General features: G+C 41.7%; 1 protein-coding gene and 2 pseudogenes across 3 annotated transcripts in view; 1 reads left to right on the forward strand and 2 right to left on the reverse strand.

The window, feature by feature from the left end:
• LOC111975805 (3',5'-cyclic-AMP phosphodiesterase 4C-like) overlaps positions 1-7103 on the forward strand; it is a 114892-nt gene extending 107789 nt beyond the window's left edge. For all 3 annotated transcript variants that reach the window (XM_070447508.1, XM_024004407.1, XM_024004409.2), the window contains 2 exons: positions 3374-3556; positions 4521-7103. In XM_070447508.1, coding sequence (XP_070303609.1) covers positions 3374-3556; positions 4521-5078 — 741 coding nt within the window. In that variant the 3' untranslated portion in view covers positions 5079-7103. The remainder of the gene's footprint in view (positions 1-3373; positions 3557-4520) is intronic.
• Positions 7104-11703: 4600 nt separating this feature from the next.
• On the reverse strand, positions 11704-14585 carry LOC111975918 (gamma-interferon-inducible lysosomal thiol reductase-like; annotated as a pseudogene).
• LOC111976090 (phosphatidylinositol 3-kinase regulatory subunit beta-like) lies at positions 13737-24701 on the reverse strand (annotated as a pseudogene).
• Between the last annotated feature and the right edge of the window lie 716 nt (positions 24702-25417).

A 25417-nucleotide genomic window follows, 5' to 3' on the forward strand; every position in this document is an offset into this window, starting at 1 on the left:
GCCCTCACCCTCCGATCCAACAGGTCCCAGACGTGCTCAATGGGATTGAGATCCGGGTTTATCGCTGGCCATGGCAGAACACCAATCGGCCATAATAAAAAAGAAACGTCTTGCAAGGAAATCACGCACAGAACGAGCAGTATGGCTGGTGGCATTGTCATGCTGGAGGGTCATGTCAAGATGAGTCTGCAGGAAGGGTACCACATGAGGGAGGAGGATGTCTTCCCTGTAACGCACAGCATTGAGATTGCCTGCAATGACAACAAGCTCAGTCCGATGATGCTGTGACACACCGCCCCCAGACCATGACGGACCCTCCACCTCCAAATCCATCCCGCTCCGGGGTACAGGCCTCGGTGTAACGCTCATTCCTTCGACGATAAACGCAAATCCGACCATCACCCCTGGTGAGACAAAACCGACAGTCCTGTCTAGTCCAGCGACYGTGGGTTTGTGCCCATAGGCGACGTTGTTGCCGGTGATGTCTGGTGAGGACCTGCTTTACAACAGATCTACAAGCCCTCAGTCCAGCCTCTCTCAGCCTATTGCGAACTGTCCGAGCACTGATGGAAGGATTGTGCGTTCCTGGTGTAACTTTTGCAGTTGTTGTTGCCATCCTGTATCTGTCCCGCAGGTGTGATGTTCAGATGTACTGATCCTGTGCAGGTGTTGTTACACATGGTCTGCCACTGCGAGGATGATCAGCTGTCCGTCCTGTCTCCCTGTAGCGCTGTCTTAGGCATCTCACAGTACGGACATTGCAATTTATTGCCCTGGCCACATCTGCAGTACTCATGCCTCCATGCAGCATGCCTAAGGCACGTTCACACAGATTTGCAGGGACCCTGGGCATCTTTCTTTTGGTGTTTTTCAGAGTCAGTAGAAAGGCCTCTTTAGTGTCCTACGTTTTCATAACTGTGACCTTAATTGCCTACCTCTGTAAGCTGTTAGTGTCTTAACGACCGTTCCACGGGTGCATGTTCATTCATTGTTTATGGTTCATTGAACAAGCATGGGAAGCAGTGTTTAAAGCCTTTACAATAAAGATCTGTGAAGTTATTTGGATTTTTGCGAATTATCTTTGAATGACAGGGTCCTGAAAAAGGGACGTTTATTTTTTTGCTGAGTTTGATAACCGGTCGATCACGATTGACTGGTCGATCTTCAAGGCATTCCTAGTCTATCACCAAACACTTCTGTAGAAATGCCAACGATGAAGGCTTATACTCCTTTTCAGGCAGATGTTGACGCGTGAGTCATCACTCCAGAGAACGCGTTTCCATTGCTCCAAAGTCCAATGGCGGCGACCTTTACACCACTCCAGACGATGCTTGGCATTGCACATGGTGATCTTAGGCTTCTGTGCGGCTGCTCGGCAATGGAAACCCATTTCATGAAGCTCCCGACGAACAGTTCTTGTGCTGACGTTGCTTCAAGAGGCAGTTTGGAACACAGTAGTGTGTGTTGCAACCAAGGACAGATGATTTTTACGCGCTGCGAGCTTCAGCCCTTGGCGGTCCCGTTGTGTGAGGTTGTGTTGCCTACCACTTTGCGGCTGAGCCATTGTTGCTCCTAGACGTCTCCACTTCACAATAACAACACTTACAGTGACCGGTGCAGGTCGAGCAGAAATTTGACTAACTGACTTGTTGGAAAGGTGTCCTCCTATAATGGTGCCATGTTGAAAGTCATTGAGCTCTTCAGTAAGGCCATTCTACTGCCAATGTTTGTCTATGGAGATTGCATGGCTGTGCTCGATTTTATAGGCCTGTCAGCAGCGGGTGTGGCTGAAATAGACGAATCCACTAATTTGAAGGGGTGTCCACATACTTTTATATATAGTGTAAGTCAAGACATAGTGTCATGTAAATGTAGGTTTCTACATAAATACCTGAAATAGAAATGACAAAATATAGAGTACCGGTCAAAAGTTTTAGAACACCTACTCATTCAAGGGTTTTCCTTTCTTTTTACTATTTTCTACATTGTAGAATAATAGTGAAGACATCAAAGCTATGAAACAACACATTTGGAATCAGGGAGTAACCAAAAAAGTGTTAAACAAATCAATATATATTTGATATTTGAMAWTTTTCAAATAGCCACCCTTTGCCTTAATGACAGCTTTGTACACTCTTATCATTCTCTCAACCATCTTCACCTGTAATGCTTTTCCAACAGTCTTGAAGGAGTTCCCACATATGCTGAGCACTTGTTGGCTGCTTTTTCTTCACTCTGCGGTCCGACTCATCCAAAACCATCTCAATTGGGTTAAGGTCAGGTGATTGTGGATGCCAGGTCATCTGTTGCAGCACTCCATCGCTCTTCTTCTTGGTAAAATAACCCTTATACAGCCTGGATGTGGGTTGGGTCATTGTCCTGTTGAAAAAAAAAACAAGTCCCACTAAGCCCAAACCAACTGGAATGGCGTATCGCTGCAGAATGCTGTTGTAGCCATGCTGGTTAAGTGTGCCTTGAATTCTAAATAAATCACAGTGTCACCAGCAAAGCACCCCCACATCATAACACCTCCTCCATGCTTTATGGTTGGAAATACACATGCAGTAATCATCTGGTGACCCACATCGCGTCTCACAAAGACACGGACTCCAGACCAGAGGACAAATTTCCACCGGTTTAATGTCCATTGCTCATGTTTCTTGGCCCAAGCAAGTCTCTTCTTCTTATCGGCGTCCTTTAGTAGTGGTTTCTTTGCAGCAATTTATTTGGGCTGCAATCTGAGGTGCAGTTAACTCTACTGAACCTAACTCTGGGTCTTCCATTCCTGTGGCGGTCCTCATGAGAGCCAGTTTCATCATAGCGCTTGATGGTTTTTGCGACTGCAATTGAAGAAACTTTCAAAGTTCTTGAAATGTTCCGTATTGACTGACCTTCATGTCTTAAAGTAATGATGGGTTGTCGTTTCTCTTTGCTTATTTGAGCGGTTCTTGCCATAATATGGACTTGGTCTTTTACCAAATAGGGCTATCTTCTGTATTCCCCCCTACATTTTCACAACAACCGATTGGCTCAAACGTATTAAGGAAAGAAATTTCGACAATTAACTTTTAACAAGACACACCTGTTAATTGCATTCCAGGTGATTACCTCATGAAGCTGGTTGAGAGAATGCCAAGAGTGTGCAAAGCTGTCATCAAGGCAAAGGGTGGCTATTTGAAGAATCTCAAATATAAAACACTTTTTTGGTTACTAGATGATTCCATATGTGTTATTTCACAGTTTTGATGTCTTCACTATTATTCTACAATGTAGGTGTTCTAAAACGTTTGACCAGTAGTGTATATGTAATAAAAAAAATATTCTGAAAAGATCAAAGCAATAGATTAACGGGGTCCTTTGTGCTTGTCTCAAGGTCCTGCAGAACATGGTTCACTGTGCTGACCTGAGTAACCCCACCAAGCCACTGGACGTTTACCGCCAGTGGACGGACCGCATCATGATGGAGTTCTTCACCCAGGGGGACAGGGAGAGGGACAAGGGCATGGAGATCAGCCCTATGTGTGACAAACACAATGCCTCTGTCGAGAAGACCCAGGTACTGTACAGCGCATGTGCATAGCATACAAGTAGTGTGCACGCAGGCGAAGTCGCGCAGGCTCTCTCACTCATGCAAATCTGCAATCCCACCCGCAGATCTTTGGCACTGCTTAACAGACCCAGTTGCTTACAAGTTATTGTCATACTGTCTGTTTGAACCCATCAAAACAGTGTGGGGCCATACTCGTGAACTTTTGCTAAAACCATCGGTTTAAATCATTGGTCTTACATTTCTAGCTGCTAGATTTTCTCATAGGCCAACCTGGCAAAATTTGCCACGATGCTGGGGACGGCCAGCTGAGCAGATAATTCGATCTGGAAACTAAATAAGGAATCATCCTTAAAGGGTATAGCCACCATCCAATTGCATTTGTTAAACAGGTCAACTTGGCCACCAGAGGGAGATTGTTAAACCATCCAACTGCTTGGTTAAGTGGAGTGTTCCAATTTATTTTGCATGATGCTTCCATGGCTAAGCTATTGATGTTCCACAAAATTCGAAAGGCAGTAAGGCACATTTCTGCATATATGACCAAATTCTAAGTTTTTGCTTACCGTTTCATACACATCCATGTGCTTTTACGGGGATTATACGTTTATATTTTTAGCTACATCCATCGTAAAAATAAATCGAAGATGGAGGTCTTGTCAACTGGTTGTATTTTTTCCAAACCATTATGACTGATTGGGGGCACAGTTCGCTAAGACAGTTGGCTCAAAGTTCAATGGATACTTTAGTGAGAAAGTATTGGGATCAGATCCAACTACGTAGACAATTTTAATTGGCTGATAAGAATTTTGTTACTGGATATTGCATTGTGGCAAATTTTGTCAGCATGGTTTATGAGAAAAGCTAGACACTAGCCGTTTGAGACCAATGGTTTAAACCAATGGTCTTAGCAAAAGTTCACAAGTATGGGTCTTTGTGCATTTACATCTCTCATATTTACTCCCCCCTGCAGGTGGGATTCATAGACTACATTGTCCACCCTCTGTGGGAGACGTGGGCTGACCTGGTCCACCCTGACGCACAGGACATTCTGGACACGCTGGAGGACAACCGGGAGTGGTACCAGAGTATGATCCAGCGCAGCCCCTCACCCACCCTCGAGGACATGGACCTTGACGGGGGGCCAGGGGCCCTGGAGGCCATGGCGGGGGGTTGCTGCACCTCCACAGGGGACAAGTTCCAGTTTGAACTCACCCTGGAGGAGGAGGAGGACGAGGGCGACGTCGAGTCAGACCTGGAGAGCCCACCTGAGGAGGAGATGTCACAGGGGGGAGAGACCTCTAGGAAGACCCCGGCCCTGTCTCAATCCCCAGAGCCCAGCAGCAGCACCAGACACCGGCCCCCRTCCCCTCACCCTGGCCGGGCCTTCAGTCTGACCACCATGTCAGTTAGGAGCCCCGGCCATCTCAGGACGTTGAGCCCCGGGCTGGACGGGGACGACAGAGACGATATGGACAGAGAACTGGGTCAGGAAGGCAATAGTGTAGCGTACCTACGGCTTGGCACGTAACACCAACCCTAGCCCACCCAGCACCTCATTCAGTCCCTGCCTTGGTCCGTGGGTCCCAGCAGCAATTGGACGTGCAAGGTGGGCTTTTTAACAACAGTATGTAATGACAACAGTCCCTTTACACTGAAGACACCTTTACACTGACCACTTTCCCTCCGTTTAATCTTGTAGAACAAGAAGCATCGTTATATCCTCTTTTTTTCTCCTTTGTGCCAGATGGGACTTTTTAGTCCTGCTTTCTGTAGTTGATTCTAGGGGTAAAGTGTCAGAAACAGACTGCTGTATATGTCTAGCTGATCAAAGGTAGAACTAATTACATGGCTAACCAGTCTCACCAACGTCTCCTGATGGAGCAAGGAATTCTACTGAGAAAATGTCTTCCTCAAAATGATGGAATATAGATCTATTCAATAGAATATTGTAAGGATTGTGATCAATTTACAGGGTCTTAGAACTGTTGCACCATACAATTAGGGGGATTATATTTGTTTGAATTCAGTAAGCATAAACTAGTATATTTTATTTAGTTACTGAGAGTTCTGTGAATGATAAGTTTAACCAAATCCAGTATGTACCTGAATAGTGAGATAATTGTGACTTAAACCTCAGGGTATGGAGAGAGAAATGATTTTAATGTAGCACAGACTTCTTGGTTACCCCTTAACCTAGACTGCCTGTTTCGAGTTGTCGCTGACGACAAACGTTTCTTAGAACTTCAAGAGGTTCAAGTTATGCAAAAAGACATAACTGATTGACATGTGTCTGGCGCCCTCTATTGATCTAAATTAAAAGTTTGAGTTTGAGAACTAAAGCAAGTTAAGTATGGCGGATGAAACAAACAGTACCAGTATAATTATATACAGTGGGGATCTGAAGTTATTGACACCCTTGATACAGACTAATTTATAAGAATCTTTAGGGGTGTCAATAATTCTGACCCCTACCTGTTAGGTGAAAAAAAATGTCATGTTTTTTAGCACACAATATAGCTCAGTATTTTTATTATTTATTTTATACAGTCAGTATTGCTATTCTTTATCAAGGGTGTCAATCATTTCAGACCCCAATGTATACAAGTCAAGCATTTAAAAATGTCCTGAAGTACTGTGGTTGATTGGGTTGTTTTAAATCTAGACAAACACCACTTACACTCATATTTGTAAAATTGTATTTGTTTTTATGGGATCATGTTTTACGTTTGTGTCACATTTTTAAATATGATATGAAATGGTTCTGTTTTCTTTTATATATTTGGGATGTCCTCACTATGTCTGATTGTCTCTGTGCTTTGTAAGCATAGTTATCAGGGTGCCTCCACCATCCAGTAGCACTTTACAATCTCTGTTGTAAATTAATTCAGTTCTGAAGCGCTTGAGCCAAACCATGATTCGACTGGACAGCTTACTGAAGGTTGTGTAGATCTGAGAGGAATGGATAGGTGTAATAAATGTGGTAAAAATTCCACCTAACCTATCAGKGTGGTTAAATTGTGGTTAAAATATCAGGTGGTTAAATTCTCATATACTGTAGCTTAAACCTATGAAATCCTGTCAGATCTCCACAAGTGTCTAGGGGTTAGGGGCTATGGGTTGTTTCTGGACAGGGCCGTAGAGTAGACTAATAAGGGTTTTTGTCCAGTAGGGTGCGATGCTTTGAAAGTTGCAGATAGAAATGTAGTGAACAGAGTTGATATGATTCCCTGTAATACACAACAGAAAATCATGTCTGTATTGACATTTGATAACTTCCCATTTGCCTGAATAAGCCCCTAATGTCTTGTTTAATTTGTTCTTGAGGGAAACAAGTTTATAGGGAAAATTGTGCCACAAGTGTTTGGAATTTGAACCAACACATCTGCCAGCCTAAGTCGTTATGAAATGTTTAACACAATGTTCTCTCTGAACTGTTGATTGTATTCATGTTATTTTATTAATTGTTAGACTTATGCTAATTTTTTTTATGGGAAATGTTGCACCTTAATACGTTGGATGTAATGCTTCGACTTAAATGCTACATTCAATTTTGTCAAGTTGATCAATGTTCTGCTCTTCACAGGGATACAGCTTTTATCTACAGTATGCGAATGCCAATTGACTACAGCAAAACACTGAAACATCCATTTTCCACCAATACTGTACAACTTTTAACAAGTATGCTACAGGGAAGGACCGACAGGAATTGTAAGACGCTGGAGAATATACTTATACCCCCGATGTACAGTACACCTTCTCATTCAAGGGTTTTTCTTTACTTTTCCTATTTTTTACATTGTAGAATAATAGCGAAGACGTCAAAACTATGAACACATATGGAATCATGTAGTAACTAAAAAATATATTTTAGATTCTTCAAAGTAGCTAAGCTTTGCCTTTGACAGCTTTGTACACTCTTGGCATTCTCTCAAACAGCTTCATGAGGAATGCTTTTCCAACAGTCTTGGAGTTCCTACATATACAGTTGAAGTCGGAAGTTTACATACGCCTTAGCCAAATACATTTAAACTCAGTTTGTCACAATTCCTGACATTTAATCCTTGTAAAAGTTCCCTGTCTTAGGTCAGTTGGGTTCACCACATTATTTTAAGAATGTGAAATGTCAGAATAATAGCAGAGAGAATGATTTATTTCAGCTTTTATTTCTTTCATCACATTCCCAGTGGGTCAGAAGTTTACATACACTCAATTGCTTAACTTGTGTTAAATGTTTCAGGTAGCCTTCCACAAGCTTCCCACAATAAATTGGGTGAAGTTTGGCCAATTCCTCCTGACAGAGCTGGTGTAACTGAGTCAGGTTTGTTGGCCTCCTTTCTCGCACACGCTTTTTCAGTTCTGGACACAAATTTGCTATGGGATTGAGGTCAGGGCTTTGTGATGGCCACTCCAATACCTTGACTTTGTTGTCCTTAAGCCATTTTGCCACAACTTTGGAAGTATGCTTGGGGTCATTGTACATTTGGAAAAGACCAATTTACGACCAAGCTTTAACTTCCTGACTGATGTCTTGAGATGTTGCTTCAATATATCCACATACTTTTGCTTCCTCATGATGCCATCTATTTTGTGAAGTGCACCAGTCCCTCCTGCAGCAAAGCACCCCCACAACATGATGCTGCAGTCCGTGTTACGATTGGGATTGGTTGTTCTGTTGGTGCAAGCTCCTTTTTCGCCAAACACTAACGATGGTCCAATCACTGCGCCAAACAGTTTATTTTTTATTATCAACCCAAGAAATTTCTCCAACGGACGATTTTGTCCCATGTGCAATTGCAACACATAGTTGGCTTTTATGGTGGGTTTTGGAGCAGTGGCTTCTTCTTGCTGAGCGGTTTCAGGTTATGTCGATAGGGACTCGTTTTACTGTGGATCATAGATATTTTGTAGCTGGTTTCCTCAGCACTTCACAGGTTTTTGCTGTTGTTGGCGATTGATTTGCACTTTTTTTGGCACCAAGGTACGTCATCTCTAGGAGACAGACTACGTCTCCTTGAGGCGTATGACGGCTGCGTGGTCCATGGTTTTTAGTTTGGTACTATTGTTTGTACAGATGACGTGGTATTTCAGGTGTTTGGAAATTGCTCCCAAGGATGAACCAGACTTGTGGAGGTCTACACATTTTTTCTTAGGTCTTGGCTGATTTTTCTTGATTTTCCATGATGTAAGCAAAGAGGCACTGAGTTGAAGGTAGGCCTTGAAATACATCCACAGGTACACTCCAATTGAGTTTGAGTTTTATTTTATTTTTACAGGACAGTGGCACATTCATTACTCAAATGGATGTCAATTAGCCTATCAGAAGCTTCAAAAGCCATGACATAATTTTCTGGAATTTTCCAAGCTGTTTAAAGGCACAGTCAACTTAGTGTATGTAAACTTCTGACCCACTGGAATTGTGATACAGTGAATTATAAGTGAAATAATCTGTCCGTAAACAATTGTTGGAAAAATGACTTGTGTCATGCACAAAGTAGATGTCCTAACCAACTTGACAAAACTATAGTTTGTTAAAAATAAATTTGTGGAGTGGTTGAAAAATGAGTTTTAATGACTCCAACCTAAGTGTATGTAAACTTCTGACTTCAACTGTATATTCTGAGCACTTGTTGGCTGCTTTTCCTTCACTCTGCGGTCCAACTCATCCCAAACCTTCTCAAATTGGGTTGAGGTCTGGTGATTGTGGATGCCAGGTCATCTGATGCAGCACTCCTTGGTCAAATAGCCCTTACACAGCCTGGATGTGTGTTTTGGGTCATTGTCCTGTTGAAAAACAAATGATAGTCCCACTAAGCCCAAACCAGATGGGTTGGCGCATTGCTGCAGAATGCTGTGGTAGCCATGCTGGTTAAGTGTGCCTTCAATTCTAAATAAATCACAGACAGTGTCACCAGRAAAGCACCAACACACCACCTCCTCCATGCTTCACCTTGGGTACCACACATGCGGAGATCATCTGTTCACCTACTCTGTGTCTCTACAAAGACACGGCAGTTGGAATCAAAAATCTCAAATTTGGACTCATCAGACCAAAGGACATATTTCCACTGGTCTAATGTCCATTGCTCGTGTTTCTTGSCCCAAGTAAGTCTCTTCTTATTATTGGTGTCCTTTAGTAGTGGTTTCTTTGCAGAAATTTGACCATGAAGGCCTGATTCACGCAGTCTCCTCTGAACAGTTGATGTTGAGATGTGTCTGTTACTTGAACACTGTGAAGCATTTACTTGGGCTGCCATCTGAGGTGCAGTTAACTCTAATGAACTTATCCTCTGCAGCAGAGGTAACTCTTGGTTTTCCTTTCCTGTTGAGGTCCTCATGAGAGCTAGTTTCATCATAGCACTTGATGGCTTTTGCAACTGCACTTGAAGAAACTAACAGAGTTCTTGAAATTTTCCGGATTTATGTCTTAAAGTAATGATGGACTGTCGTTTCTCTTTGCTTATTTGAGCTGTTCTTGACATAATATGGACTTGGTCTTTTACCAAATAGGGCTATCTTCTGTATACAACCCCTACCTTGTCACAACACGACTGATTGGCACAAACGCATTAAGAAGGAAAGAAATTACACAAATTAACATTTAACAAGGCACACCTGTTAATTGAAATGTATTCCAGGTTGCTACATGATTCCATATGTGTTAATAGTTTGTCTTCACTATTATTCTACACTGTAGAAAATAGTAAAAATAAAGAAACACCCTTGAATGATAGGTGTTTTAACTTTTGACTGGTACTGTACATAGAGAAGAATCAGTGGAGGCTGCTGTGGAGAGGACAGCTCATAATGCTGGCTGGAACAGAGCGAATAGAATGATGGAAACCATATGGAAACCATGTGTTTGATACCATTCCACTTATTCCGCTCCAGCCATTATCACGAGCCCGTCCTCCCCAATTAAGGTGCCACCAACCTCCTGTGATAAGAATACCTCCCATTTTAAAGCGATAGGACAGTGAAATTTGAAATGAACAGTACTTCCAAAAAAGTTCAACAGCTCCAGCTTGGTAAACTTGCCTGGGAACTAACACTAAAAAATATTCCCCCTTACTCTTTTCCTGGTAAGGCAGGAGAAGATTACATTAGTATTCATACATACTGTATTTTGACAGTATTCCATTCACTCAGCTGTTTGGTCATGAATAAGATAACAGCTGAAATAAGAACCTTGTGATGGGGAGGAGCTCAACTGTATTGAGGGTAAAACGTACATAAATCAGTGCCATTCAGTGTTAAACGTGTTGGCGGAGACGTTAGAATGATGATAATTTGTTCCCTTGGTCCCTTTATTGCTTTGCTCTGAAACAGTGACACACGATGGTATGCCATTACCGTTGTACTTTTGTTCTATGTCCGTCTTTTCATCCTCAATGTTGTTCCAAGTCAGATATTTATTCGTAGTATATTTGTGTCTGTCAAAATGTAAGTACTGTAAAAAGAGATCTTGACGATAGAATCCGTAGTTGTGACATGCATTTTTGGACTAATATATACCCATCAGAACCTCAAATATAAGCTTGTTTTACTCCAATGTTTGTAAACAATGTAAATGTAAACAAACACTGTATAGCCTCAAAACATGGTTCAAACTATAATTTTGATATCATGGAGGGTCAGTCCCTTGCTTCCATAGCTCAGTCTATGAATTAGAGTGTGGGTACATTTCTCCAGGCCCATTCCTTTTTATTTATTTATTTAGTTAGTTACTTTGTTGTTTCAATTAAGGATTCTAGCTTTCAATACATTTTTCTGGAGCCTAAAAAAATCAAGTATACCTTTCAAAATGTATACATCTACCGCTCCAATATTTGTTTAGAGAGTTTGATTATCATTTTTAAAGCCCAAAGTTTCTGGAGTTCAAGTTGTTCAAAGTGAAAATGCCAATAAATATGGAAACCTGTATGCCTATAAAATGTATCATTTTTGTGCATATTCTTAAATCTGTCTGTGCGCAAATAGTTAATTTCTGTTTTATTGAATCCCGGCCTAATCTTTGATTCAAGCATTATTCTACATGTTAATATGCTACATGTCAATTTGAACGCGGGATATTATTGGCAATGCAGCTTTTAAAGGTATTGTTCCTGCGTGTGCAGAGATCATTCACCGTAAACGCTGCATGTGTCGGCTCAGCGTTAACCGACAACTGCATAGCAGACCGTTTATTTAAATTAAACCATGTCAGAACTGTAACTTCGTTGGAGCTGTCAACTCCAAAGCGGCTCTCGGCGTTATACCCATCGAAGACGTTACCATTAGATGCACCAAGTCGCATTAGTAAAAACGGAGAGGAAGAGGCGAAGCGTCTTGCATTTGTCCACGAAAATAAGACCACGAAGTTAAGATTTTTTTGATCGAATAGAGTAGACGATTCGGAATAGTTAGTTTGTAACGAATGCACTGATATAAGTGGACGTGCATGGCATTTACAGGCAGGGGGCTTACCTCCCTGTGGACAAATATGYGTGGTCATTACATTTTAGCTCAGCCCATGACCAAGTACATGTTGATCACAGTTTACAACTTTAAATGTAATTAATATTAAACAAACAAGGACCAGTAACCCCCCTGCAACTCACCTTGTACATTTTGCAGACCAAGTTGAAAAGCGATGACAAAGCTTGGTCCTGAAAGTCACGTCCTGTGTGAAGGGAGAGCTCGGCTTCAAACTGATGCACGAGAACGCCTTGAAGACCAAAGCTCTCAGTCCGGCCAAAACACACGTCCCCTGGGTTACTATTAATGGGGTAAGAAGACCGTGCCGGGATTGAAACTAGGTGCACAATGTAGATAACATGGCTATAGTACAGCTAGGGGTGAGTATCTACTGTTTATCAACAATGGGGTTACCGAGTAATGTTTTTTGAGCGGATACAGTGCTACTTAAAACTTTTAAGTGTATAGCCGGTCATGCAATCAAACACCATGTGCCGACGTCAAGCCTGTACATTGATATTCCACTTCCTGCTGCTTTGCAGGAATACACAGATGACTGTGACGTCGGCACATGGTGTTTGATTGCATGAGAGGAGAACAGAATGCAACCAGAGCCCTTGATGTAAACAGGTGCACAAATGCATTTTGAATGGCGAAAAATGCAATAGCTAAAACATTAAGTTAAAAACAGTACAATACTCACAGGTTGGGCAGCATCAAGAATGTTAGCTGCAGATTCCATGCAGTAAATGACTGGGAATGCTGAGTACCGACCCACTGAATGTAGAATACATGCCTAAGCGGAAGGTATGACATCATGAATGAACAATATTTCAGGTTACAAGCAGTTTGCCATTTGATTGGCAGGCTCACCTCAATCATGTTACCATGACACTCTGGTTCTCCATGTTGACAGGTGAAGGGAGAATTCCCTGAGGGAAGCTCCTGTGAAAGAACACCAGGAATAAGGCTGCAGCATTAACACAACACAATATTTACTTCTGTAATTACTGTTGATTTCTCTAATGTTCTTATTCATTCAATAGTCTAACTGAACATGGATCTATCAAAAGGCCTGTACTGAGGTACAACCTGAACTTCACTTTTAAAAATGTGCCCTACTGAACATGACCCAGTGCTCTCCACTTCGAGAAGAGGCCTACCTGTGCATTGCCGTAGGGCACCAATTTGACGTCCATGATGTCGTGGAGCATGGCCCAGGTGGGAAAGAGCTGCTGGGTGAGGAAGGCCCTGCAGCCTGGARACAGGCTCTCATAGTACAGGGTCACCTCCACTCGGGGTACCGCCAAGTTGGGTCTGGTGGCATTGAGCTCTAGACACTGCTTCTGAACCTAGACAGGATACATGAACATGTGTYATACATGTTCAGGGAAAGCACGTGTCGTGGAATTATTCTAATCAAAAGGAGAGACTTACATTTCTTCAAAACAAGTCAACTTTATTATTTATTTACTGCAGTAATGGAACTTGTCAATTAGCCCCCCATTGGTGATTCGTTGAGAGCCCAACCAGCAGGACTATACCACAGCATTTTATAGCAAAGTCCCTCCTCCTGGGTGTTCATGACAAATGGAATGGGATGGGAATGGAATGGGTCACAAGGGGAAAAAAATTATGAAAGATACTAATAATTGACAGCAAACAGTATCTGCTSTAAAAACTGTTCTGGATGTGTAAAAACCAGAGTCTGGCCCCCAGCTCCATATTGGAGTCATCCCCCCCTGGTACCCCCAGTACAGAAACATTAACTCATGCTATGGAATGCAGTCTTGTTTGGCTTATCACCCAAAGACATCGTAAATCTTCTGTCAGCATTAAATCTCCCAAAGGCCCATCCTCAGTAGAACACACAGATTCAAGTGTTCTAATAACTCACTATTCTGTTGCATAAAACAACCAGTTGATGCAATAACAGTATTATAACATAATCTTGCAATCTATGTTCTCACACACAGCAGGCTTACTCTTTCAATTAGACAAATAATTACTTGCCTGGAATTTACCTGAGAATGAATATTGTGGGAACCAAAACAACTTCCAACCCCCAGTTACATGTTGAATGTTTAGAAATCATAGTAAAATGGAGGGCTTTAAAATTCTCATGAAGACACATTTAAGGTCTTAACTTGAACCGAAACAAAACGGCTTGTTGGCGTCACATTCTCATTGAGGTTTGGCTTCAGTCACACGCCCTCACGAAATGTAGGACCTCTGGTGAATATGGGATATACACTGACATTTACATATATTGTAGGAGAATGTCTTAATGCTTGGTGACATTACACACAAAGGACATTTGATTTGTAGAAAATGACGCTTTAATCATTCAACTGCGACAGATGAAATACTTCAAGCCAGAATCAAGAAAAAAACATGAATAGATTTGATAAAACAGCAGTTGTCATTATAATAATGTCTCAGTGCAGTTATTCAAACTTGATGATCAAAACGTACCCTACATTCTATTGCAATTTCCAAACTCCTACACCACTGCGAAGGGGGGGGGGGGGTATTCACAAGCCGGTTTGGGCTTCGACTTTCCTTGGGATTTCTTGAAAGTAGAGCAGCAAAAAAAGTCAAACAGGTGCAAACGTCATGTTGCTTACAGGTACTGAAGCCAAAGCCTTCCTTGACACTTATCTCAGACAACACTCTGACCAATTTGAAAAGCCAGTGGGTTGGAGCTCCTCCCACCAATGATTAGTATCATCCTCAGATGTGCTAACGAGATGGATTTTTGTGACCACTTGAGAAGCCAAACTCTCTCATTGGACATCCCACAACAATTACAACAGCCATATCATCTCTTCAACCACTTCTCTTTACGTAGAGACAAATTGGTTGGCAAAACAGGCATAATAACAAACATAAAACCAGAGTAAAAGCCTTCTAAATTGATTGATTAATTACCTAATAGATCATTAATAACATATATACAGTCACAACATCAAAGCAGTAGCTAAATAAAGCAGTCCATCATCAGTAGTGACTAACMACAAAGAAAATTGCCAAGACAACAGTGAGGAACATCATAGACKATCTGACCACATTTTGACAGTAGATATCACAATTCTCCCAATGTTTACACMCAATTGCCTTCTGAGCAAGGGATTACTTTTCTCAGAAAATAGTTGGTAAAAATGTCAACAAAAAGGTATTTTGACAACTATACTCTTTTTAATAAATGGTTAATTTAGTCCTATACAAAACTACCAGTCTAACAAATACAACATGAAAATATACCATTGTTTATGTGCAATCCAGAAAGTAATGCAATAACAATTTTACAGAGTTGGACTAATGCTGCTTACAGTCAATCTTAAAGTGCATTTTGCAATGTTTTGGGGGGTTTTCCATGTTTCAAAGTACTTAACTCCAACCTATGMCAATGTTGTATAAATTGCAGTTTCACAAATACAAAAGTTAAAAACCAAGCAGTCTTAAAAACATTTGAAAGTCAAGATACAACAAACACTACGACAGAATTTCATTCTAGATAAGCTTTTGAGCAGACAAATAGATTGTTAGAAAACAGTCTTTTTAATCTATTTGGTTATTTAGAGATTGTAAACACATTAAATATAAATGTAAAGAAGATTTTTTTTAAATCACATTAGCTTATTCAATTAAATCTGTTCAGGTTATGATGAACGAATAACAAAAACACTGAAACACAGACGGGTTTAACGGCCTTTCATAAAAKCCCTTTTCAAACAGATCCTTAAAAGTGCCTCTTAAATGATGCCATCCTTGTCTTACAATGAATGAGTGTTTCTGACCTATCATAGCCGGTTATTGTAAATAAATAAATGAGCATGTTCAAGTCCAATTGTAATAAAACTCCTGAAACATATTAATGTCTTTGTAGTGCATTTACAGMTCCAGATTTAAATATTGGCAAGGCAACCTCCCTACTCAAACCTCAAACGTTTACCCACTCKCACACTTTCTCTCACAAGCTGAAGAAGCGTTTGGTATTTTATGTTGCACCGTCATAACAGTCTGTGGGGCAATCAAGCATAGCTTTAGTCATAATCTCCKATATGGGCCCAAGCACACAGACAAGGCAAGGGGAAAGGTATAACAATTCCTCTGAGCCTGGCTCACTGTGAAAAGACTGTCTACACTTTGGAGAACAAGCATAGTCTTACACTGCAAGTGCAATTTCAAAATAAACAGGAAACTTTTTTGGATTGCTCTCTCTTTTTACATTCATCTGTCATCTCTCTCCAAGGAGACCTTTTCTCCTAACTACCATATACACATAAGAAATGGGTTTACCAGATTAACATAACACACAAAACAAACAATGTTGACAGTTATAAAACTTACATTTTCACCAATCCCAACATGCTGGGCAATTGAATCACTCCTAGTAGTGAGCAATAAAATGCACCAATGCAATGTCATCATAATATATAAAACATCGTCCACTTCTAGCACCAATAACCCCGTCACCCCTGCTTCTGCTAAAGGTTAAGAACATGATAATAATACTATACAAGATCTCTAAATCAAGTGAGATTCTTGCGTGCAAAAGCTAATGTTTTATGACCTWCTGTGTCCCTGACGTTGGATTTCTACCTCAATACCTCCTCTAGTCTTTTAAAAAGGTCTGATTCATACACGACAAATGTGAGYGTTATCAATTTCGATAACGAGGCGTCATCAAGTTGTCTCCTAACTCGCTGCATAGTACTAATCAGTTTGTCAAAGTAGTTTGTTCAAAATCTAACAAGAATATCTTGTGTATGTTAGCATTACAAAACAGATTTGGAAGCTGAGAAATAAGTGCATTCATAAAGTGTGGCAGGTAAGGTCCAATGAAGGAAAATGCGTTTTGAATCATTGAAATAGGCTACTTATACCTTAACGAGAGACTGACAAATTCCTCAGTTCATACAGCATACATAACCTAATGTCAACTGCAAGCAACTCAACCCCCACAAGATTTACCAATGATCGACTCGAAAAATGTGAACATAAATCCATTTCCAACATGGACAATTCCAACAGCCCCATCATACACACACTAATGCAGGGGTGGGCAAGTTTTGTCTTCATAGTYTCTTTCTTTTAAATCAGCTTCTGATTGAGACCTGGGAAACCAGATGTGTGCACTCTGAGCAGGCAGTGGCAGTAGTGCCAGATACAACTCTGAGGGAGTTGCCCATCCCTGCTGCTCTAAGGCAATCAATAGTGAGGTCCATTTCGGATTTCCAGTTTCACACACAGTGCTGTACAAAACACTTGGCATCTGATTGGGGCCAGGCATCCACACGGACTGATTTACAGAGAAATAATGGAAGACAGAGGATTAGAACAGAAGGCACTTTCACCACCAAGTGTTCCACCATGTTCTACTGTGAAAGGGCACATAGCATGAAAGGTTACACAGAGAGCAGATAGAATGCTTTCTTTGTGTGTGTGTGTGTTCCCCAACGCTGTGGATTTTTTGTTTGTATTAATATGAACTTGAAGTAAAGAAATAAAACACTGACAGTTAATAATTACTGTTTTACCTCAATTAGCCACAAAATCCCTAGTTTGAAAGCAACTGTTTTTCTGGAAGCTTTGCTGCGCCATTTTCCCCAAAATCTTCCCCCACCTGTGCCAACCCTAGTAATTCGCGTTCAACCAATGAGCTTCAGCCCCTCGCCATGTCAGTAACAGCTAGCAAGTTGCAAATGAGCGAGACAGAAAGGAATGACGTGGTGCACATATGGACGTAGTACGCAATTTTGGCTCGTGAGCGGTTCTTTCAGAACTACTGGCTAAAAAGTAGTCAAAAGTACTGGAGAATCCCTTTAAGCATTTTACCACAGTGGACAATGTGAGCAAGGCTTAATGTAAACAGAAAAGCGCTGCTTGGTCTTTTTGTTCTCCATGTCTTGAATATCAAACCCTCTCGCAAAAAGCCCCTCTTTAACTGTAGAAAAAAGTAACAGAAAAATAAAGAAATACATTTCAAAGTCGATTTCAAAAGAATCTACAGCAATTACTTTCAGAGATTTAAAAATGTTTCTCCAAAAACTGTGTAGTGTTGTAGAGACTTAACAAAAATAGAACATGTGAATGTGCTCTTCCATGTCAAAATCCACTCCGCTCTTCCCCTCCTCTCAAACCCAACGTGCAGAAAGCTGTTTGCTTTTTGTTTTCTTGTATGGGAAAAGTGAGGGTTTGTGGTCTTTATGAGTTCTGTTTGTTTCCTCTGTGTGTGGCAGGCCCTGTCCGGGTTATCTTGCTTCTCTTTTGGGTTGCTGCTGGGTTAGGACAGGACATGCCAGAGTTACATTCAGCAAGTCATTGTGTTGGACCAGGGAGGTGTGTCTATAGTGAAGCACCAGCTCTCTCAGGGAGCTGTACAGGTTGTAGGGCTTGGCGAAGCCGTAGCCCGTGGAGGTCTTGAATATCACACAGTGCTTGATGTCCCCGTCCACACTGCATGAATAGATATGTGAAGTCAAGAACAGAACCTTTGGTTAGCCGAAACACAGCAGTCAACGTGATATTTCACCCCAAAATCACAGTTTGTCAAATGTTTTTCAAGACCTCAGAAGTGGACTACTATCAAGATCTACACACCATAAATGTTCCTGCTACAGTGGTTCCTTATGCTGCGACATGTTTGTGGTAGATGGTGGCAGATTGTGGTAAATTACCTCATTCTGTCATTGCGCCACACTATCACAAGAGGGAGTTAGAACGCTGGTTATGCTTTTGGTTTCTCTCCCTCCCCCCGCAAAAATAATTGCTTTATTTACCACAGTGTTTRCAAGACCTGAGCTATTTATTAATTTACTTATGAACTGTACTAGTTTATTTAGGCAATTAAATGAATGTTTAGGTTAGGCATATTTTGTAGGCTATTTTGCAGAACAAAGCTTTTTGCAGCACTCATTCGTGGCTTTGGATCAAAATAAATAAATACCGACATTCTTTATGCAATCCCATAGGTTTGGACAAGCTGAATCAGTTGTGTTACTACTTGCTGGAACAAAAGCCTGCACCCATAACGGCCTTTTGAGGATAAGATTGGCCAACCATGTTTTTAGATGGTCCCTATATTTCCTATGCATTTGAGATTTTCAGCATCTCGGCAGGTGAGGCCGGAAAACATCTGATAAATCTGGCTAAACCAACTGTCTAGCCGTATTCCAACCCAAATCATTCTGTGTTCACTAAAGCCTTGTTCACACGGCAAGCCTTAATGCTCAAATCAGTTTTGGAATACTGACTGTCAAACAGCAAGTTACAAGTGACCAAATTGCATTTGTGTGTGTTCAGACAGCAGTCATTTGCTGACATGGCTATGCTAGTTGTAATCCTAATGACAGGTATGTGTGCAGTGGTGTAGGCTGATTGGTGGTGGTGCTCGTGCTTCCTATCACTCAGAAATGATGTAGCTAGCTACGGTGGTGACAACAATGCCTGCCATGGACGTCTCCTAGTTGCTTTGAATGTTCAAAATGATAGTGTAAGAAAACATGTAAAGCCTCAAAGGATAAGATGAACTTTTTGGCTAGCCACAGCAGTCAACTAGCTAGCTAGGAAGCTGTTTCACTTTCTAGCACATTCACAAATTTGTTTGTAAACAATTAACAAGCTAGTTAGATACCACATGTTCTTGTAAAACTGTCAACAGAGTAGCTAGCAAGCAACAAGATATGCCAAATAACAGTCTAAAAACCACTTGAGGGCAAATAAACTAAATTTGACCGTACAGACACAAGTCAGGAATCAGATTGGTATCTGATTTTAAACCACCTACGAAGGTGGTTTGAAATGTGTCTTGAAATATCTGATTCCATGTGCTTTTTGGCTGTTCAGACTGCAGGGAAAAAACAGATTCAAATTGGATATACAATTCAGATTGCGGGAAAAAATCAATAGTTACATATCGGATATTATTTTTGACGATATATCGTATCGTTTTGGCAATATTGCAATATTATGTTTGCGCTAGTTTTCTGTACCTGCACCAAAATGCCAGTATTCTTCCTTCATAGCTTGTTCTCCATCTTATTTTTAAATAGGGACCCAATATGTTTTCAGCACTTTTATTTCCATTACTGAGCAAAACTTGTCTTCTCATGGCTCTGTCACGATCGTCTTCGGGAGAAAGAGAGGAGGACCAAGGCGCAGCGTGAAGTGAATACATTCTTCTATTTATTTAAGAAGAACACTTAACCAAACTAATACAAAACAATAAAACGAACGTGACGCTATATATAATAGTGCAGACACAAGCAACTAACACATAGACAATAACCCACAACCCACAATACAAAACAGGCTACCTAAATATGGTTCCCCAATCAGAGACAACGCAAAACACCTGTCTCTGATTGAGAACCATATCAGGCCAAACACATAGAAATAGACAAACCAGACATACAACATAGAATGCCCACTCAGATCACACCCTGACCAAACAAAACATAAAACATACAAAGCAAACTATGGTCAGGCGTGACAGGCTCTTCTTGCCACTCTGCAGAAGCATATTTTTTGAACATTGAATTGCAATAAAATCACAGTATTGAATCACAATACATTAGAATTGTGAGAATTGCAAATACATATCGTATCGTCACCTAACTATCATGATAATATCGTATCGTAAATTCCCAGCCCTAATATGCAAAAAAAAAATCGATTTGAGTCACTTCAAACTGCCAGTGTTAACAAGGCTTTACAGACCCCAGGTCAGGCTAACGGGACTCACACTACAGAGCAGGCATAGGAGCCCTTCTGGGACTGGCTGTCTCGGATCAGGAAAGTGCCGTCACCCTTTCCCTCAGCAGCTCCTCGGCTTGGCTGCGCTTGATGTCGCCCACGTACCAAGTGCGCTCGTCGAGGTGCGGCAGGTCTTCCTCCTCATCCACCAGAGAATACAGGCTGGGAGGTAGAGGGGAAGAACGGCAGACATGGGGAGGAAACCAGTGTCAATACGTACACGATACGACATGATAATACGTGGTAATACATTACAACTGGCTAATGGCCACATTGGTTTCACTCACTCTTCCATGTCGTTTTGATCCCAGCCACTCGTTAATCTTCTTCTGTCTGGTGCCCTTCTGATTCAGCCACCTGGGACGTTAACACAAGCAAACTGTTAGACTGCCATGTTCCTAAATATTGCAGTGTGTGTGTGTGTGTGTGTGGTGTGTGGTGTGTGTGTGTGTGTGTGTGTGTGTGTGTGTGTGTGGTGTGTGTGTGGGTGTGTGTGTGTGTGTGTGTGTGTGTGTGTGTGTGTGTGTGTGTGTGTGTGTGTGTGTGTGTGTGTGTGTGTGTGTGTGTGTGTGTGTGTGTGTGTGGTTGTGTGGTGTGTGTGTGGTAGAAGGGTATAACTTACACCAGGTACTGGTCTCGAATCTTTTTCAGCTGCACGAGGTCCGTTTTCAGGCTACTCATCTTCTTATCGATCTCTTGTTTGTCTGTCGCATGCTCCTTCAGGTCCTGCCCTAGCTTCCTCTTCCTGTCATGGATCTCAGTCACCCGCGACTTCAGCTTATCCCAATTACTTTGGATTCTGGGAGATGGAGCGACAACATTGTTAGGTCCCCCACTTTAAAATCATGATCACYACCAGCTTCATAGTCAATCAGAGGGCTAGTTCAAAGCCTGTATCACAACAGGAAAATCCTAGAGCAAGCAATGTATTGTGGATACCTCTCAGTATCTTTGCTGTTTCCCTCCCCGAGGAACTGGTCAATGTTCTCCTTGCTATWGCATTCTTGGGTCTCGCACCCGTCCTCTGAGATCTTGATGGTCTCGTTGAAGGCCTCGATGGCCGTGCGGTTCATCTGTAACTCCTGAAGTACAGGGAAAACAGACGATATTGTGCTCATTTCAAATGCTATGGAGCCCAGACCCAAATGTGACAGTGAAAACATAAGTSTTGGATATGTACCTGAGAGGTGCGAGTATACTCTTCATACAAGACGTCATATTCCCAGCTCTTCTCCTGGCACTGTTTGTGGTACACCTTCAGTTGCTCTCCTACTGCTTCCACGTTGTCCCCTTTCACCACCTGATCCTGGAAACAACAAAGACCACAAGTCACTAACTGACCACAGCACTTGAGATGTTGAGATAAAGTGCATTCAATATGGGCTCAGTGCATTTCAAATAGAGAAGGGCAGCAAGCAAACTGTTCTCACCTAAACAGAATTGTTTGGTGACATTTCAGACAAGCTTAAGTGCTCTTGGGAATGCCATGGGTTATTTTCCTTCACGCATGTTCCATAAGAAATGTAGGGCCTTCCAGAAAGCATCAGAGTGCTGTTCGAAGGCTACATTCCTTATCTCTTATAACATCTCTATTTAAAAACCAAGGAGTCCCATTAAGATATGGCCCGGAAGCCAAACCAAGACTGAGGCCCTTCAGAACAGGATACAGAACACTATAATAATAATAACAGAATGAGCCTACCTGCTGATATTTGGAGATTGGGTACAGAAGCCGTGAGTCCAGCTTGGGGTTGTACTGGGCCAGCGATTCGTGGTGATAATACAGGATGAGTTCCACCACAGAAGCAAAGGTCAGCGGCTCAGAGAAGCCATACTTGCCTCCMTGGTGGAAGATCTTGATCAGCTGGTTGTTTCCTCCTTTCCTAGAAAAGTCCAGAGACYTTGTGCAACATTACTGAGGTTCTGTGAAAGACTCTGGAAGCTATCCAAAGTGGTAAAATGCCATTGCACTTTAAATGAGTGACTAGGCAAGCTCAAACTTGGAGTGGATTGTAAAAGGGACAAAATAGTAAATTTTAGAAAGAKTTCATTATTAATACCCTTACCTGAGAGTCAATGTATATTCTCCTTTCACCTTGCTTGAGGCATCTCGGACCAAGAAAGTGCCATCTGGTGTGTCTCTCATCTTGTCATTCACCTCATCTCTGGAAAAAAATATATACAAATATATAGCATGATTATGTAATTAAAGATGGGTGAGTAAGACGAGTGACAATATTTTTTTCTTGAAACAGAAGATCGTGGTTTCAACTGTAAATAACCAAGTGTGGATATCCATTATTTAAAATTTTTACCTGGAAATGTCTCCCCAGTACCACTCTACATCAGACATCTTGCTGCCATCCCCATTGATGACAGAAGCTGCCATGGCTTTGGTTTTGGAAGGCTTGGAAGATAGGGCTGTCAAAGGAATCAATAGGTGGTGGTGTTACAATACAGTGGGACATCCAATCAAAATTTACCCAGGAGGCAAAGATGGGTTTTTAGTGTAATAACCTTGTTAAAACCAAGTATAGAGTTTATTTGTTATAATTAATTGGTATTAGATTTAAAAGATGATCGAATTGCTCCTGAATTGTAATGTCATTAATGCATTWATTTTTTAATAAATATMTATTTAATGTACAAGTGAATAGGCTGGTTTACTTTGAAGTTTAAGTTTTGACCAATAAGGTAGCTTGTTAAGCTGTGGCCAATGGGAGAGTTGACCTGGTTAACAGGAAGCCTGGGAAAAAAAGACCTTGAAAAAGGAGGGAGAGACGTTGACAGAGAAATGTAGAGACATTGTCAGTGTTGGTGAAGAAGAATAGAACAAAACCCATATCTACCGAGTTTTGAAGGGACATACGGATTTGATTTTATATGAGTTATTATTATTTTTGTTAAGAAACACTTGGAGGCTGAAGCTACCGTCGCGTCGTGGACGTATTTGACAGCTCGAGGTTAGCCTAGGATAGTGCGAGACCTGGAGGGAATTGCTTGTGGAAGATGAACGAGTTCATGTTTCCATGGGATATCTGTTGCTGCTAAGGAGTACTGTTGGCATTGATAGCTGTGGATCTTGTGAGGACACCTGCTGGGAACTGCTATACTTCAGTGAAGAAATATCAACGAGTAGTGAGTAACTCCAACGGCGGGGCGCTTCGGGACTTTATGTATGGCATACTTTTTTTGGAGGGCCAACGGTAAGTGTAACAGTATAACTTTAAACCGTCCCCTCGCCCCGACACGGGCGCGAACCAGMGACCCTCTGCACACATCAACAACGGTCGCCCACGAAGCGTCGTTACCCATCGCTCCACAAAAGCCGCGGCCATGCAGAGCAATGGGCAACACTACTAATAGGTTTCAGAGCAAGTGACGTAACTGATTGAAACGCTACTAGCGCGTACCCGCTAACTAGCTAGCCATTTCACATCCGTTACATAAGCTTGCAAGTAATTTGGACATGGGTTGTGCACGACTCATTGGGGTTTATTGTTTTTAGTTATTTTGATGTGGTACATTGAATTTGTGATAATATACATCTTTACACTTATGTCTGTTGCATTGGTGGAGTCATTTACTGTTTCAGTTTAATTTAATGCATGGGAAAGCATATCCTTATATAATAACACAAATCTATAATCATTCTATCTGAAGTTAATACTCTAGTTGTCCTAACCTTACCGAGTTTACAATAGGGATTCTTATTGGAGATGTCCTTCTCACCTAATATCCCATGCTGTTCAGATATTCTAAGGTAATATGTTGAGAGTCACATTCGAGCCTGGTGAGGGGGTTACATTAGTGAGTGTGCTAAATTGTTGTGAGCTTGCGTGTTTACCTGATGACATCTGGTCCAGCTCTCAGGCCCTCGCCACCAGCAGCCTCTCCAGCACCTGAACCTGGGCAGAAACCTGATGACCTTCTTCTGACCTGGACACAAATAAATACACTCATACATAAGTCATTCAGAGGACGGTGGAAAACTTTGCTATTACAAGTAATTAAGGTAGAGAGAGTTGTTCAATGCGATAGGGGGGGTCGGTCATATTTTACATTAGTACCAGATGGATGGGTGCCATAATAGGACTTCAGTTACTAACATGTGGGACATTGGAAAGGTGCTGAGGGGATGTATATTCTGCTGACTATAGAGACMACTGTCCTTCCAGGAAAACAGACAGGTGTTATGGCTTCAATCTCTTTCTGGCTCAATCTGGGGCCCATTCCTACAGCCAGAACTCTGTAGACTGACAACAGCATGCGCTCAAGAGGATGCTGGCACTGTTAATGCATTCTCTTCCTCTCTGTGCCTGTAGGCTGGCCAGTGTGTCTCTCGCAGGCACAACAAAGCCCTCATAAAAGTGGCAGAGGGACCTGCCGCTTATGAAGATGGCAGGTTTTTATCCCCCTTCAAGATTAGTCTAAATTTGAGTTTAAGTAAAAACAAATATTTTGTCTGAACGTTTTATGACCAACATAGGTACAGTATTTGTTTAAATGTGAAACTGACCCAGCGGTGAGCAGAAGAGGGCTGAAGAGGAATGCGAGGGTGTGGAGGTCCAGGCTGTTGCGGGCCGAGCTCTGGCCCACTCGGTCCAGGTGTCTGAGCAGGTAATGCAGGGTAAGCAGGCCCGGCAGAGGCAC

This window comes from Salvelinus sp. IW2-2015, linkage group LG16 (assembly GCF_002910315.2).
Source record: "Salvelinus sp. IW2-2015 linkage group LG16, ASM291031v2, whole genome shotgun sequence".
NCBI lineage: Eukaryota > Metazoa > Chordata > Actinopteri > Salmoniformes > Salmonidae > Salvelinus > Salvelinus sp. IW2-2015.